The sequence below is a fragment of the Rana temporaria genome, chromosome 2 (genome assembly GCF_905171775.1).
Source record: "Rana temporaria chromosome 2, aRanTem1.1, whole genome shotgun sequence".
Classification (NCBI taxonomy): Eukaryota; Metazoa; Chordata; class Amphibia; order Anura; family Ranidae; genus Rana; species Rana temporaria.
This window is the reverse complement of record NC_053490.1, coordinates 185406548-185424457: the sequence shown is the minus strand read 5'-3', so window position 1 is coordinate 185424457 and position 17910 is coordinate 185406548. Positions and strand designations below refer to the sequence as shown.

The 17910-nt window shown below is 39.5% G+C and overlaps 1 protein-coding gene across 1 annotated transcript in view; it reads left to right on the top strand.

Annotated features, from left to right (window-relative positions):
• Window positions 1-719: 719 nt before the first annotated feature.
• Window positions 720-17910, top strand: part of SLC15A1 (solute carrier family 15 member 1) — a 76062-nt gene continuing 58871 nt past the window's right edge. Inside the window, exons 1-7 of the mRNA XM_040336133.1 lie at window positions 720-890; window positions 12151-12170; window positions 12756-12840; window positions 13933-14074; window positions 14272-14391; window positions 15799-15898; window positions 16974-17064. Of these exons, the coding sequence (XP_040192067.1) occupies window positions 887-890; window positions 12151-12170; window positions 12756-12840; window positions 13933-14074; window positions 14272-14391; window positions 15799-15898; window positions 16974-17064 (562 nt within the window). The 5' untranslated portion in view covers window positions 720-886. The remainder of the gene's footprint in view (window positions 891-12150; window positions 12171-12755; window positions 12841-13932; window positions 14075-14271; window positions 14392-15798; window positions 15899-16973; window positions 17065-17910) is intronic.

Here is a 17910-nt window from a genome sequence, read left to right as displayed (position 1 = left end):
TGCGCACGCCTATGATGGCAGCCCTGCAGGTAATGCATGCAGTATGTATGTAATTGTACTAAGTTTTTACAATGACCACCAAGATGATTAATGTATGTTTTGTTGACACTAAAGACGTTTGAAAAGGGACTTTGCATTTTACAAGAGGGACTATATTGCCTATATGCTTAGTTATTGCACTCACAGTACATGCAGTAGATGCCATGTAACAAAAATTGCAAATAAGTATACATTTTATTAAAAAAAGTAAATGCTTTGTGATTATTTTTGTGCTCCAAAAGAACAGAACTGCCCTAAAAAGGTTTTGGTTTTAACAAGATAGTAAACAACGTAGCTTGCAATTACTTCCCAACATTGTAACTAGCCCATATAGTAGATATGGGTAAACCCCACAAAACCCTGTAAATATGCATGTCAGACGACACAATTCTAATTCTAAGTGCTTTCTTCAAAATCTTACCAGCAACATCTTTTGATATGCTTAAGTGTCAGACAAGTCTGTGTTCTAGCCTCCCTTTACAGTGTACTGAAAGTCTTATGATCCGGATAACATGCACACCTGATGCTGCACAATATTGCCTGCAGCCACTGTAAACAACTGACATTTATCTGATTTTCTGTGCTGTAGCCCACAGATTTCATTTCCTTATCCTCCTTTAAGCAACCCTTGGACTGTGCTGTCTGGACAGTAGAGGAGATCCCCTGATACTTAAATATTTCAACCAAGTTGGAGGAGGAGAGATGCACTGTGCACATTTAATAAATAGCTAGTGCTGAGCCTCAGCCAGGTGTTGGGACATTAAAAGAAAAGCGTACACCTGCAACTTCTTCCCAGTCTCCGAAGGATACAGCCTCCACTCCATCATCACCCTCTATCCTGAACACCATGGGTACGTAACCCTGTCCTCTTATTACCAGTGTGATAGCAGCTGTTAGAGAACACGCCAGAGAAATCATGAAATCACTGGGTACATTGTATAGGAAACTGCTGTAATATACTGAGATCACATCTAATACTAGCTGCTAAAAAGTTGTTGTTTTTTGTTGAGTACAGTGTAATATTATATCATGTTTATTAAAACCTGCGTTCTTGGACTTGTGTTGATGGCATCAATTTGAAATCAGTTTGAGACAATTCAGAATTAATTGACAGATGCAATTGACCTTCTTCAAGTGGGCCCATTCAAAGCCCATCAACACAGGCCTTTGCAATGATTATTGACAATAATGATTTTGGTACAGAAAACAATTTGATTATATATATATATATATATCTAAGTGAGCCCAGGGAGATTTACCCTCCCCTTCATGACAAGGCCATTTATTGCTATTTAGCACTGCGCTATTTTAACTGGTAATTGCGTGGTCATGCAACGCTGTACCTAAACAAAATGTATATAATTTATTTCACAAACATAGAAGTTTCTGTTGGTGGTATTGGATCACCACTGTGGTTCGATATAAACAAAACAAAAAGGTGGAAAATTTGTGGAAAAAAAACAATATTTTTTACTTTCTGTCATAAAACATATCCAATTGAAAAACAAAAAAATGTTTTGTCCAAAATATATTATGCTACATGGTTTTTGATAATACAAATCCCAATAAGTGCTTATTGATTGGTTTTCATGAAAGGTATAGCGCCTACCAACTATGGTGTATACAGTGCTTTGAAAAAGTATTCTTACCCCTTGAAATTTTTCACATTTTATAATTTTACAACCAAAAAGTGAATGTATTTGATTGGGATTTCATGTGATAGACCAACACAAAGTGCCACATAATTGTAAAGTGGAAGGAAAATTCTAAATGGTTTTCATTTTTTTTACAAAAAAATATGTGAAAAATGTGGTGTGCATTTGTATTCAATACTTTGTAGAACCACCTTTTGCTGCAATTACAGCTGCAAGTCTTTTTGGGGATGTCTCTACCAGCTTTGCACATCTAGAGAGTGACATTTTTTGCCCATTCTTCTGTGCAAAATAGCTCAAGCTCTGTCAGATTGGATGGAGGGTGTCTGTGAACAGCAATTTTCAAGTCTTGCCACAGATTCTCAATTGGATTTAAGTCTGGACTTTGACTGGGCCATTCTAACACATGAATATGCTTTCATCTAAACCATTTCATTGTAGCTCTGGCTGTATGTTTAGGGTTGTTGTCCTGCTGGAAGGTGAACCTCCGCCCCATTCTTATGTCTTTTGCAAACTCTAATGCCCTGTACACACAATCGGTCCATCCGATGAAACGGACCGATGGATTTTTTTCATCAGATATCCGATGAAGCTGACTTTCATTAGTCTTGCCTACACACCATCAGTTAAAAATTTGTTTGTGTCAGAACCTGGTGATGTAAAACACTACGATGTGCTGAGAAAAATGAAGTTCAATGCTTCCGAGCATGCGTTGACTTGATTCTGAGCATACATGGATTTTTAACCGATGGACTTGCCCACAGACGATCGTTTTTTTCTATCGTTTTTTTAACCATCAAATAATTTTAAAACAGGTTCTGAGTTTTTTCACCGATGGGGAAAACAAACGATGGGGCCCACACACGATCGGTTCGTCCGATGAAAATGGTCCATCGCACCATTTTGATCAGACGAACCGATCGTGTGTACGTGGCATAACAGGTTTTCTTCTAAGATTGCCCTGTATTTGGCTCCTTCCATCTTCTCATCAACTCTGACCAGCTTCCCTGTCCCTGCTGAAGAAAAGCATTCCTACAACATGATGCTTCCATCACCAAGTTTCACGGTGGGGATGGTGTGTTCAGGGCGATGTGCAGTGTTAGTTTTCTGCTACACACAGCGTTTTGCTTTTAGGCCAAAAAGTAAAATTCTGGTCTCATCTGACCAGAGCACCTTGTTCCATGTTTTCTGTGTCCCCCACATGGAAAACTGCAAACTGAACTTCTTATGGCTTTCATTCAACAATGGCTTTCTTTTTGCCACTCTTCCATAAAGGCCAGATTTGTGGAGTGCATGACTAATAGTTGTCCTGTGGGCAGATTCTCCCACCTGAGCTGTGGATCTCTGCAGCTCCTCCAGAGTTACCATGGGCCTCTTGGCTCTTCTCTGATTAATGCTCTCCTTGCTCAGCCTGTCAGTTTAGGTGGACGGCCATGTCTTGGTAGGTTTGCAGTTGTGCCATACTCTTTCCATTTTCAGATGATGGATTGAACAGTGCTCTGTGAGATGTTCAAAGCTTGGCATATGTTTTTAAAAACCTAACCCTAAAAATCCATAACTTTATCCCTGACCTGTCTGGTGTGTTGCTTGGCCTTCATGATGCTGTTTGGTCACAATAATCTCTAACAAACCTTGGAGGGCTTCACAGAACACCTGTATTTATACTGGGATTAAATTCTACACGGGTGGACTCTATTTACTAATTAGGAGACTTCAGAAGGCAATTGTTTCCACTCAATTTTAGTTAGGGGTATCCGAGTAAAGGGGGCTGAATACAAATGCACACCACACTTTTCAGATATATATTTGTAAAAAAAATTGAAAACTATTTATAACTTTCCTTCCACATCACAACTATGTTCCACTTTGTGTTGGTCTAACATATAAACTCCCAATAAAGTACATTTACATTTTTGGTTGTAACATGACAAAATTTGGAAAATTTTCAAGGGGTATGAATAATTCATATACTGGCAATGTATATACTGAAATTTTCTTATATACATACTACTAATGGCAGCAAACAGTGACTTATAACGAGACTGCAAAACTGCAGCGGTCAATCTGACACTAACTGATGCTGGGGGGAACTGACTAATCGCCACTGACATTAATACAGTAATTTGTGATAATACTATACACTGTCGCTGTACTAATGACATGATGGCTGGGAAGGGATTAACATATAGGGTGATCAAGGGGTTAAAAGTGTGCATGAGAACTGACAGATTGCTCCCTTCCTTCAGACCTTTGTGTTGTTTGACAAGAGCTCTGGGCTGTGATTGCACACAGCCGATGCAAAATCTCTACCTAAGTGCCCGATCCACAAAGCACTTACCTAGAAATTTTGAGCGGTGTAACTTAAATCCGTGCGGCGCAAGGCGTTTCTAATCTAATGGGGCGAGTCCCATTTAAATTAGGCGTGCCGGACGTACTGCGCATGCTCCCGACGTTATTTTCCCGACGTGCTTTGCGCGGTTTTACGTTACGCCGAGTTTTGTGAATCGCGCCGGGTAAAAAAAGTTGCGTCGGGAAAAAAAAAAGATGCGGCGGGGAAAAAAATTTTTTAAAAAGAAATTTGACAGCGTCGCGGGAAAGAAGGGTCTACTTTTACATGGTGTACTAACTTTACACTTTGTAAAAGCAGCCCTAATTTTACGACGGCAAACTAATACTTACGGAGAAAAAACGAAGCGTAAAAGCTTTGTGGATCTCTGTAAGTGCCAATTTGCATACCCGACGCTGGATTTCGACGAGAAATGCCCCCAGCGGCGGCTGCGGTACTGCATCCTAAGATCCGACAGTGTAAGTCCCTTACACATGTCGGATCTTCTGCCTATCTATGAGAAACTGATTCTGTGGATCAGTTCCATAGATAGAAACAGGGATACGACGGCGTATCAGTAGATACGCCGGCGTATCCCTTTTGTGGATCAGGCCCTGTTGAGTCCATTGGAGTACAGTGACCAGTGATTCATAGATGGTATTCTTACACACTAAAACACATGATGGGTGAGCGCCAATAAACTGACATGATATTTTTACAGTGCGGTAGGAAACCAGACAAGCACTAAGAGATCATACAGACTCTATGCACTGTATGCAGCTTCCATAGTGGGATTTGAAACCAAGATCTAGTGCTGCATGGCCAGAGTGCTAGCTATTCTCAGATCAAAGACACATGGGGGGTTATTTACGAAAGTGCAAACTACAAGTGCAAAGTGCACTTTAAATTGCACTGAAAGTGCAATTGGAAGTGCAGTCGCTGTAAATCGGAGGGGTAGATCTGAAATGAGGGGAAGCTCTGCTGATTTTATCATCCAATCATGTGCAAGCTAAAATGCTGCTTTTTATTTTCCTTGCATGTCCCCCCCTCAGATCGACAGCGACTGCACTTCCAAGTGCACTTTGCACTTGTAGTTTTCACTTGTAGTGCAAAGTGGATTTGCCTTTAGTAAATAACCCCCATGGTCTGTTATTTTCTACATAAACTAACAGTGCAAAATTACCACCATTATTGCTTATTTTAGAAATATGTTTTATTGCCATTAGTGACAGAACAAAGATTAGATAAACAATGAGCAACTATGCTCATAAACAATCTGCAATCTGCTTAAAATGTGTTTACTGCACATAATTGAAACTCAAAGTACATTTGATTAGACTTCCAAAAGATAACCCAGCTGTGATAGATAAGGAGAGTGCAGGTAAAGTGCTCACATATGAGTGATGTGATCTCCATCTTGTGAAACTGACCAGAGATAAATGTTTTGAATTTCATTGTAATGTACCCAATTTACAGTGCTCTTTTCATCCATCAATTCTCTAATCACATCTACATTTACAATTTACATATTTACTGTCCACATTCTTGTCTTATGCCGCGTACACACGATCGGAAATTCTTTTCCAATGGAATTTTGGTTAAAACTTGTGTTGTATACACACGGTCACACAAAAATCGGACCGTCAAGAACACGGTGACGTACAACACTATGACGAGCCATAGAAAAATGAAGTTTCCGAGCATGTGTTGGCTTGATCCTGAGCATGCACGTTTTTTTTGCGCTTCGGAATTGCATACAGACGATCGGAATTTCCAACAAGAACTTTTCTCGTCGGAAAATGTAAGAAATTTCCTGACAGAAAAATTCCGATGGAGCCTACACACAGTCAGAATTTCCGACCAAAAGCTCACATCGGACTTTTCTTTTCGGAATTTCCGATCGTGTCTACGCGGCATTAGGGTTCATGTACATGGACATCCTGGACTCTGAACCAACCTTTCGGCCCCACATCCTAACGCTATCCAAAATTTGCCGCCTCAACCTCTGCAACATCTCCAAGATACGCCCCCTTCTAACCAATGCCACCACAAAGCTTCTAATCCACTAACTTGTCATCTCTCACCTCGACTACTGCAGCTCCCTCCTCTATGGCTTACCTCTAAATAGACTATCTCCACTTCAATCCATCATGAACGCTACTGCCAGGCTTATCCACCTCACAAACCGCTCAGCGCCCGCTATACCCCTCTGCCAATCCCTCCATTGGCTGCCGCGCAGCCAACAAATTAAATTCAAGATACTAACTATAACTTACAAAGCCATCCACAACCTGGCCCCCAGCTACATCACTAACCTAGTCTCCAAATACCAACCAAATCATTCTTGTCGCTCCTCCCAGGACCTCCTGCTCTAACTCCCTTGTCACCTCATCCCATGCTCGCCTTCAGGACTTCTCCAGAGCCTCTCCCCTCCTCTGGAATGCTCTACCTCAATCTGTCCAATTTTCACTGTCCGAAGAACATTAAGGTTTATACATGATTGTGGCCTTGTAAAGCCATCCACTTGTATGGCAGTCTACATGTGAAACCTGTAGCTCCCTAGGCACAGGAAATTTAAGCAAGGTATATAAATTGCCTATGCACTGATGAGCATAATGTAGTATGACCACCCACCAAAACATTATGACCAACCACCCAATATTAAGTAGGTCCCCCGATTTGCTGCCAAAACAGCTCTAACCCATTGATGCATGGTCTCCACTAGACCCCTGAAGGCATGCTGTGGTATCTGGCACCAAGCTATCACTAGCAGATTCGTTAAACCTCCACCAGCTTACCTTTTTCCTATAGTGAACTCTGGTGCCATTTCTTCCCCAGGTAAGTGACGCACACTTATCTGGCCATCCACATGATGTAAAAGCAAATGGGATTCATCAGACCAGGCCACCTTCTTCCATTGCTCTGTGATCCAGTTCTGATGCTCAGGTGCCCATTGTAGACACTTTTGGTTGCGGACACAGGTCAACATGGGCACCCTGATTTGTCTGCAGCTACACAGCCCCATACACAACATACTGTAATACACTGTGTTCTGACACCTTTCTATCTGAACCAGCATTAACTTTTTCAGCAATTTAAGCTACAGTAGCTCTTTTACTGGATAAGACTACATGGGCCAGCCTTCCCTCCCCATGTGCAGCACAATAGTTTAAACTCTCACTTTTAATGGTGGTAACCGGTGTTATAATATTTGTAAATTGACTTTTACATTAATAAGGGTTGATAAACTAACACTTAAGCCCTGTACACACGATCGGTTTGTCTGATGAAAACAGACTGATGGACCGTTTTCATCGGACAAACCGATCGTGTGTGGGCCCCATTGGCTTAACGAGTCAGCCAACTCTTGCATTTGGGAGAATTGTGAGAAGGAGCAATAAGCACAACTGTGGTAAAGCACTGCAAAGCAGGAGACAGAACTGCAGCATGTAATGAAAAAATATGTCTCCCCCCATTATATAATTACAAACAATAGTTTTAAAAAGTTTATCCCATATCAGTAAGATTATTTACACCCAGCTGGATTTTAATGTATATCCAAAAGAAAAGACTAATCATTCCCTTACTAACTCATCTCACCCATCGTTTGGTGATGCTCTATCACATGTTTTGAGCTTGCAATTTTTCTAGTGAAAGTTTTTTTTCCGTTTCGTCAGTTTCTGATATATCTATGGATTTTATAACAGAATGAACTATAATGTACCTTTTTTTTTATAAATCCAATTTTGATTATTGTCTTGAATTTTCTAAATTTGAGACATAAACACAACATAGCAAGACACAGAGAAGGAAATATACATTCCCATACTGCTATGACCATTCAGATAAGTAATATATAGTCCATAAAATAAATGTTTTTAATGAGAGTAGATAAAAAAGGAGTCCATGGGGTTAGAACCATGGAACAGTCATTATTAAACTAAAAGGATGTCTATAGAGATTGAGTAATCAAACCAGCGGACTAGATGCAGTCAAATTTTCACATGGTGTTTTGCAGATAGTGTGTTTTTCATATGCTATACACTTTTTTAGTTCTTGTAAATATTCTTCTATAGTGGGGGAGCAGCAGAAGCCATAGTGTAGCCCAATTCTAGAAAGGAATTCTGGTGTACAGATTGTTCTATGCAAGATAAAAGGCTGTGTCCGTCTGTGCAAGGGAGATAGAGATCTGAATTGGAAGACTTGTAGAATATCCTTCCAGGTTAAAAATAATGTACTTAAGCCATAAATATCCATTCACCTATATAATGAATGTATTTTGCATTTGTAGGATATTAGGAAATAAAATCAGGCCAGGGCTCGCTAAAGCCTCGTACACACGATAGGTTAACCAGAGGACAACGGTCTGAAGGACCGATGAAGCTGACTGATGGTCCGTCACGCCTACACACAATAGGTTAAATAACCGATCGTGTCAGAACACAGTGACGTAAAACACAACGACTTGCTGAAAAAAATGAAGTTCAATGCTTCCAAGCATGCGTCGACTTGATTCTGAGCATGCATGGATTTTTAGCAATCGGTTACATTTTAAAGCAAGTTTGCTTTTTTTTAACCGAAGGTTAAATAACCTATGGGGCCCACACACGATCGGTTTTGACCGATGAAAACGGTCCGTCAGACCGTTATCCTCTGGTTAACCTATCGTGTGTAAGGCCCCATACACACGATAGAATCCATCCGCTGAAAAATCCCAGCGAATGGGTTTCAGCGGATAGATCCTATGGTGAGTACACTCCAGCGGATCTTTTTCAGTGGATATTTATCCCCTGGGATGGATTCCAGCAGATAAATATTTGCTGACATGCTAAACAAATCTATCCGCTGGAATCCATCCCAATGGATGGATCCGCTGGTCTGTATAGACTCACCGGATCCATCCGTCCGAAGGGATCCCCCGCATGCGTCGTAATGATTCGACGCATGCGTGGAATTCCTTATATGACAGCGTCGCGCACGTCGCCGCGTCACGTCATCGCCAGAGGATTTCGGCGCGGATTTCAATGCGATGGTGAGTACACTCCATCGCATGGAAATCCGCACAAATCCTCGAGAGGATTTATCCGCGGAAACGGTCCGCTGGACCGTATTCGCGGATAAATCCTCTCGTGTGTATGGGGCCTAAGAGGCCTGAGAGATTCTCGGGTAGTTGTCACCACCTCTTCCATTATTATTGAACAGGGAAGCTTGCGTGTAAGTTATAAGTTAATATGAACGATTACAACCTATTTTTTCCAAGAAGAATAAAGGGGTCAGTTTGTTCCAACTGATATTAAATCATTGATTTAATGATTAACTAGCTTTGAATCAGAAATAACCAGATAACCAGTGTATGTTTGTATAGACTCCATTTTTCAGTCCCACGTGGAATATCCTGGCGTTTTAATGCATCGCCTGCTCTGACACTGTCCCTTTACAAAATATTGATTGATACACAAGCTCCCTCAAATGTATTTATTTGTGTGACAGTGTTTTCGGGTAATTGTCTTCAGCAGTCCTATGCTGTATGTCAACTCTTTAATGGAGAATTATGACTTTACACAGTAACCATCTAGATTCTAGAATATCAGTAATAGATAGTCTTATCCTGAGGTTAGATGAGATATGAGTAACTCTGTGCTATGGTTAGATGTGGATACATTTTGTCATCAGACCCACTTATGACTTCCTACTCACACCCCAAAACCAAAACCAGTGGTCAAGAGAAGATTCTACTTGTTCTCTCTGTCAAGCTCATTTTATAGGATGCCTTGTGGGTCTTACCTAAGGGCATTACACTTGATGCCATAACCAGCTGTCTAATAATTTTGGAACAGAGCGAACCACCATGAATGTTCTTCTATAATTATATACAGGAAAGATGACAGGTGCTACGCCTGGTATTACCACTGAGCCCTGAGGCGTCATGTCTGGTATTACCACTGAGCCCTCTGGACATCATGTAGTGGGCTTGTCACTAAAATGAAAAGGAGGAAGGTGCCCACCTTATGAACCTGATAGCGTACCTATCCCCCCACTTTCCACTACATCAATTCCTATGTCAAGAGTACCATAGAGATTGAAACATCAAGTTATTTTAGCTTTTCTGTCCTTTCTATGCAAGTCAGCAGCATCCTCAGAAAAGGTACATTTTGTGTTGAAGCACTACCCATATGTAAACCCTGTAATGCTGGGCCTTTGTCTTGAACCACAGCATCACTCAAAAAGATAGTAGAGCATTTGATACTCCACTTCCAAAACTATTGATCCTCAGAAATGTATTGCTTTCACCACGTTTCTAGAGGTTTTTAGATGGCAAAGGTGAAAAATGCCTTTAACATATGGATTGAAGAGGATTCTGATGCCTCGTACACACGACCGGTTTTTCCATCGGATAAAAAAACAACGGTTTTCCTGACGGAATTCCTCTCAAGCCTGCCTTGCATACACACAGTCACACAAAAGTCCGGTGAACTTTTGACTGCCAAGAACGTGGTGACATAAAAGACTATGACGATCCGACAAAATTAAGTTCTATGCTTCCGAGCATGCATCGAATTGTTTCCAAGCATGCACGTTTTTTCCTGTCGGAAAAGCATACAGACGAACGGTTTTCCGGCCAGGATTTTTTCCTGACGGTAAAAAAAGAGAGATCCTGCTCTCTTTTTTTTGTCCCGCAGTTTTCCCGCCGGAAAAACTGCGATGGAGCATACACACGGCCAGGATTCCCGGCCAAAAGCTCTCATCGCAGGTTTCCGACGGGAAAATGGGTCGTGTGTACGAGGCATAAGATCCCATTTCAGATGTCATCCAAACTTAAGGTTTTCATTGATGTTTTATCCCAGGGATATGCAATTAGTGGACCTCCAGCTGTTGCAGAACTACAAGTCCCATGAGGCATAGCAAGACTCTGACAGCCACAATCATGACACCCAGAGGCAGAGGCATGATGGGACTTGTAGTTTTGCAACAGCTGGAGGTCCGCTAATTGCATATCCATGTTTTATCCCATCAATAAAGACATGCAGGATGTGTGTGTGTGTGTGTGTGTGTGTGTTCTTTACATTTACTTTAGGAGATTTCTAATTACCTCCTGAGGTGTCATTGGAGAAAACTCTGTAACATGTATGCAGACAGCAATACAAATCTGTCAGAGGTTCTAACCCTTTCCCAATTCCTTTCCCTTACCCCACATTTCCCCATAAACAGTCATGACCTCTGTCATAATGTACTCTTATTAATGGCAGTAAGTAGAGTTCTCTTATGCCGTGTACACACGATCGGAATTTCCGATAGAAAAAGTCAGACGGACTTTTTTCATCAGAAATTCCGACCGTGTGTATGCCCTGTCGGAGAAATTCCATCGAAAATTCCGATGAATTCCATCAGAGTTTAAATACAGAACATGTTCTATTTTACTCCAATGGAATTCCGTCGGAATTCAGATGTGCTTTTGGCTGGGCAAAAGCCCGATCGTGTGTATGCGGCATTAGTAATAAAGTTAAACCTTGGTTTGAGAGCGTTTTGCAAGACAAGTAAATCTTTTTTTATAAATTTTGACTTGATATACAAGCAATATCTTGATATACAAGTAGCGTCATGACACATCTGAGTATGAAAGAGAAGAGAGGCACCTCTAAATGTAACAATATGGTTACATTTAATGAATGTACAACATTTAGCAACATATTGCTACACTTGGATGCGCCTCTCTTCTCTTTAATACTCTGTAGCTTCCTGCTGGATTTTACTTCTAATCCATTTGTGGAGGCTTACATTTGTGGATGGACATCATATGGTTACACAACCTGGTCACGTTGGTATACTCTTTTTATATGGACTATAAACTACAGGACCTATGAATATGTGGTTGTGAAATGAATCATTTGAGTTTCCATTATTTCTTATGGGGAAATTTTCTTTGAAATTTTCTTTGATATACAAGTGCTTTGGATTACAAGCCTGTTTCTGGAACAAATTATACTCGCAATACAAGGTTTTACTGTAGTTATATTCATAATCTGAAAATATTTCTTATCGTGCTCATACATTTACAACACATACTTAATGTGAGAAGATATGCACATATGGCTGATTTTGCTTTCTATAACCAATCTTCTTTTTCCTACACAGGGAAGGGTGAAAAATCATCGGTAAGTACTTTATCAATCATCATCTTTACCAATCACCAAATGTAATTCAGATTGCTTAATTCAAGGCAGAAACACACTTTTGCGATCAGGTGCATTGTAGTAATTTGCACATCAATGCACATGTTACCGTATTGTACGTTCATTTTGAATGGCACTCCAATGCACTAAGGCAACACAGCTTGGATGCACATGAATTGTAGTGCACCACAACACACAGTACTGTACTAATGTGTTGGAAAAATGGTTGCATGTCCATTTTTCGGTCCGTTTCTGTGCCCTTAATGCAATGCACAAGCATCACAGAAGTGTTTTTGGGCCCTCAAACTGACATACATTTTCAACTTACTAAATTTGTAAACAGTTTTAATAATTATTAGTATTAGTTACTGTTTAGAGACTATAAAGGCAAAGTGTGTCATCCATTATAATTATTAATGGGGGTCTGAAATACTGATTATCTGACACTTTATTGTTCATCAACATTTACAACATGATTATGATATAACATTCTGACAGTGAACACTGAAATCACCTTTTAAAGATGTTTACACCCTTGATAAGATTTCTTTCTTTCTTTTGCTCCAGCCGAGTTGCTTTGGCTATCCAATAAGTATCTTCTTTATTGTCGTCAATGAATTCTGCGAACGATTCTCCTACTATGGCATGCGAGGTATGTTATTTCATATCATCAGACGAATCTACGCTTTTATTTTGCACTGTATATATGTTGGCTTTAAGCGTAGCTAGAGAATTCTGGAAAACAGTAGAGGCTAAGATGTTGAAAAAAGGTTATTTAGCAGTCCATGGTTTATTTTAGAATCATTTGTATCTTGTCAGAATAGACCAATATAGGAAACCAAGTCATAATGGCAGATGTTGACAGGTGTTCACCCACCTCATATTTACCAGTAAGTTGTACTGGAACCATTCAGGACAAAGTAACAAGTGCACATAATACATATCCCACAACCTTCTGAGATTAGAAAGTGGGTCAGCTTTTAGAACAAAGTATTTAGGCAAAGTTCAAGCATGTGGCTCATAAATAATTAATATGTGCGCATCCTATTGCATTAGTTTGTGCACCCTTAAGCTCAAACACATATGCATGTGTATGTGTCTACATATATTTGACCTCGGAACATTGTTCTCCCTGCCGGCACAGTGAAAGGGAAGAGCATAAACACTTCTCTTATGGCAGAGCCGGTAAGAGGGAGATCTTTCCCATGTTCCTGCTGCTACACAGAGCGATAACACTAATGCGCATGGGGTGATTAGGGTGTGCCTGGGCACATCCGGCACACCCTGTGCGCACGCCTATGATTAATATGTTTCCTTAATACTGGTTTTAAAAAAATGCAATTGCACTGAGTTTGAATGAAAAGTTTAGCATTGGGAGCTATGCCTAATACCCTTAGTTCGCCCCCACTTCTTAAAATTGCCTTTTGTTCACTCCCTTACCAGCCTGTGTTGCCAGATAGTGGTAAAGGGAAATACCCGGTATTTTTGAGTATGGGGGAGAATTTCCTCTCCTCTCTTGATATAGCACTGGGTACCCGAGAAGCCAGTTGCCAGGTCCTGTCTTATACAAAGCTGTTTTATGGCTGGTAAGGTAATTATATAGAGTGTGGGGAGGGGGCTTTATATGATCTGACACTTTGACAAAGAGTACATGTTCCCTTCAAAGATAGTTAGGGAAAGTCAATAAAATGTACAGTTAATATTTGAATAGTGTGATCACTTAACTGTTATATCTTATTTGCAGCGGTGCTGGTACTTTATTTTAAATACTTTCTACAATGGGACAATAACCTTGCCACTGTGATTTATCATACCTTTGTTGCTGTGTGCTACCTGACCCCTATTCTTGGTGCTATCATTGCTGACTCTTGGTTGGGAAAATTCAAGTAAGTGCTTATATAATGATATGGATGATATTCGCTATATTTATTTTACCTAAATGGATTAGTTATATTTTTAAGCATTATTTTCTCAAAATTGTAAGCCTTCATTTCATAGCTTACAAATCTATTACTGTACGAATATTAAACAGATCGTAATATATGAATCTTTGCATTTATGGATATGTTTTCTTTACACATAGGACCATCATCTACCTGTCCGTTGTTTACGCTGTAGGCCAGGTCGTTATGTCTGTAAGTGCCATTCATGATCTAACTGATGGGAACAGAGATGGAACCCCAGACAACATAACTGTTCACGTGTAAGTTATTTGATCCATCAGGCATATAAGGCTTGTTATTATTGCTAGTCATATCTATAATATTTTCAGTGTGTTGAAGAACAGTGCATAGTTTTTTTTTTTTTCATTTGTGGTGTGGCCTATATTTTATAGGCTGGACAAATGGGCAAGTTATATCTTCAAGTGAGAGATAGATAACAAAATAATGAGAATGTTACTTGCAGTGACACACCTAATATGCTGGCATAATGATGTCAGATACTTTAAGGCTTCATTTACACTAGCAGTGTATATGTGCAATTTTTGCAGCATGTGAAAGAAAGGTGCTTCTTTTTATCGCAGTTTTTATGTATTCCCCTATTTCAGTTTATGTTAATTTTGTATTTATTTTTACATCAGATTACTTCATACATTTAAATGTGCTTGCATAAGTTTACATCAGTTAACAAGTTTCCAACAAAATACAGTAACAAAAAATACGCATGTTTCTTTGAACATTGCAGGAACAGGTTGTTAACCATGTGGATATATTCATTTATATTAAACTTATTTTGGTCCACTCCATTGCACTGTACCATAGCTACATGCTCTAATGGCGCATACACACGGTCCGAATTTCCGACAACAAGCTTTTGGTCGGATATTCCGACCGTGTGTATGCTCCATCGGACATTTGCTGTCGGAATTTCCGACAACAAATGTTTGAGAGCCAGTTCTCAATTTTTCCGATAAAAAATTCCTATCGTTCGTAGCCAATTCCGACGTACAAAAATCCTACACGTGCTCGGAACCAATTTGTCGCATGCTTGGAATCATTGAACTTAATTTTTCTCGACTCGTCGTAGTGTTGTACATGACCGCGTTCTTGACGCTCTGAATTTAAGACAACATTTGTGTGACCGTGTGTATGCAACACAAGTTTGAGCCAACATTCCGTTGGAAAAAATCCACTGTTTTGTTGTCGGAATGTCCGATCGTGTGTACGCAGCATTAGAGTTAGTTTGGCCAAAAGTAGAAGAAAGTGAACTTTCAAAGCTCCATGTCCATATTTCTAAATCAAAGTCAACGAGTGATAAATTAAAAGAGCAGAAAATAATATTCAGTTAGACATCTAGGAAGCTTTGCTAACTACCGTGTCTTTTATTTGATACAGCCAAAGATTATTTTATCAGGATACGTTTCTAATTTTTTTAATTATTATTTTAATGCATTGGAGGACAAGTTGGTTTAACCATGTATTGTCTTGCGTTACAAACATAATAGGCCACGCAGTACTGTGATAAGTTTGCAAAGCGTGAAAGCATTTTCTATTCTATGTACTTTACCAGGACAGAAAAAAATTACACAATGCTTGTGGTTTTTATACAAGAAAAATTTATGAGCGTATTGTTTACCTGGTCTAAAAAATTACATTTTGTATTTCTGTAGTGTATTATCAATGCTTGGACTCATCCTGATTGCTTTTGGCACTGGAGGGATTAAGCCCTGCGTGGCGGCCTTTGGAGGAGACCAGTTTGAGGAAAGCCAAGTATGTGAACCCTGTTGAAAAATTGATTTTAATTCCTTCTGTATAATCTAAATCAATTAGAAACCAGAATTCATGTTTTCATGGGATTATACAAATATTGTAAATGGCTGGAAAGGTGAAATTATTGGGGTTAACAAGAGACATGCTGGTGTTCCCTAGAATTGATTAATTTTGATGTGTTAGTATGATCTAAATGTACATAACCATAGGTAGTAGCTATGGCAGAAATATACTAACAGCGTGGGGGGTTAAAACTTGAGCCTACTCACTGTGTACACAGTAACGTACTGGATGCTACAGTCCTTGTACCCAAATAGTGAGTAGTTTATATTAAAAATGATCCTCCTCCTGAATAGTCCATTCATGTGGGCTATTTCTTTTCTCTCTGTGGTCTCCCAACAATGGCTGCTGTCTGCCATGGGTCCTTACAATTACCTCCATTGTCCCACACTGTCCCCGGCCTCCCATGGCTTAAAGAAGCCATCAGCTAGGAATACTCCCCTCTCCCCTTATCTACTTCCCTGTAAATGTAACAAAGAGCAAATTGCTGGGCATTTTTTCTGCTTAATGGCAACTTTGTCTCCTCCATGGCTTATGGTGGTTGACATAGTCAGTGTGTCAAAGCTGTATTGAGCACATGGGGCTGCAAGTCAGGTAGAAATTATGTAAACTAGTAAAGAGATCCTTTAGACCCCTTTTTAGTGCAGTTTAGAAGTCTGTGCCATGAAAATAAATTAAATTTCACTTTTTATTTACGTTTCTCTCTTTGATATCAGTGAAAGCTTCTTGTTTCACTGCCTACACATGATCAGAACCTCTCTGCCACTGAGGAAAGAACGCCATCTCAATGACATGCTGGGTAAAACCCAAAAAGGTTTGCCTCCCTTCCAGAGCCGTTTCACAAGAAGGGAAATATATTCTGTTGGGTGCAGAGAGACTGGTACCAGAATGCACCAGATTTATGAAACTCAACGATAAAAAATATATATATATATGTAAATATAAAATACTATTTACATGTAATGCATTTTTCATCATATCTAACACACTGAACAAAATATGTTTCTTTTGGCAGGATAAGCAGAGAAGTCGCTTCTTCTCCATCTTCTATTTGTCAATTAATGCTGGAAGTCTTTTGTCAACCATTATAACTCCTATTCTCAGAGGTATATTCATGAATCTTTAGCATGCAGAGTTTTAACCTCAGCTAGTAATTGTGATAGGCAGAAAGGGATGTTAAAAATAGACACAAAATGGATGTACAAATAATAAAACTGTGAGTTTAGTACAAGACAGGGTTCCTTAAGACAAAATACACAATATGATGATATGGGACAGTACACATCTATATACCCAAATGCTCACTGAGTAATTGCATATAGAAAATACTACACATGTGGAAAGACAAGATATTTTATACATTTTCTGTACTTAAAAAGCTTAGAAATGGGAGTTCAGATGGACAGAACCACCGAATCTCCTTAACCAAGCTTCCTGAAAGCAAACCTGTAGTGACTTAAAATGTTCTAAACTTCTACATGCATTGGAGGCACATCCTAATGCAACCAATGCCACTCTGTTATGCACGTTCTGTGCATAATTTAAGATTTGGCCTATCCAGATTGGTTCTGGGTTTCCTCACTGGGTAACAAGAGGTGTCAGGAAGGAAGGGAACACACCTGCACCTTTCCTAGCACTGGTCAAAAATTGCAGGAAAGAGACCACCTAGGTTTGTAGGCTTTTGAGTGCTCTAGAAATGCAATTACCGGTAAGTTGGATGCAGCCAACTGGAAGGGATTATTATAGAGATTGAGTGGAACATATTTAACAACAGGTACACTTTGAAATATTTTGAGAAAAATGTAATTAGTATTTCATCTAAGTTTTATGCATCATGTTAATGAACTTTTAAAAACACAGCTTATTTTGTTTCTTAACTTTATTCATTTAAAACTCTATCATTACATTATCTTGTTGTGATTGAACAGTCACTATATATAAAGATTAAAATC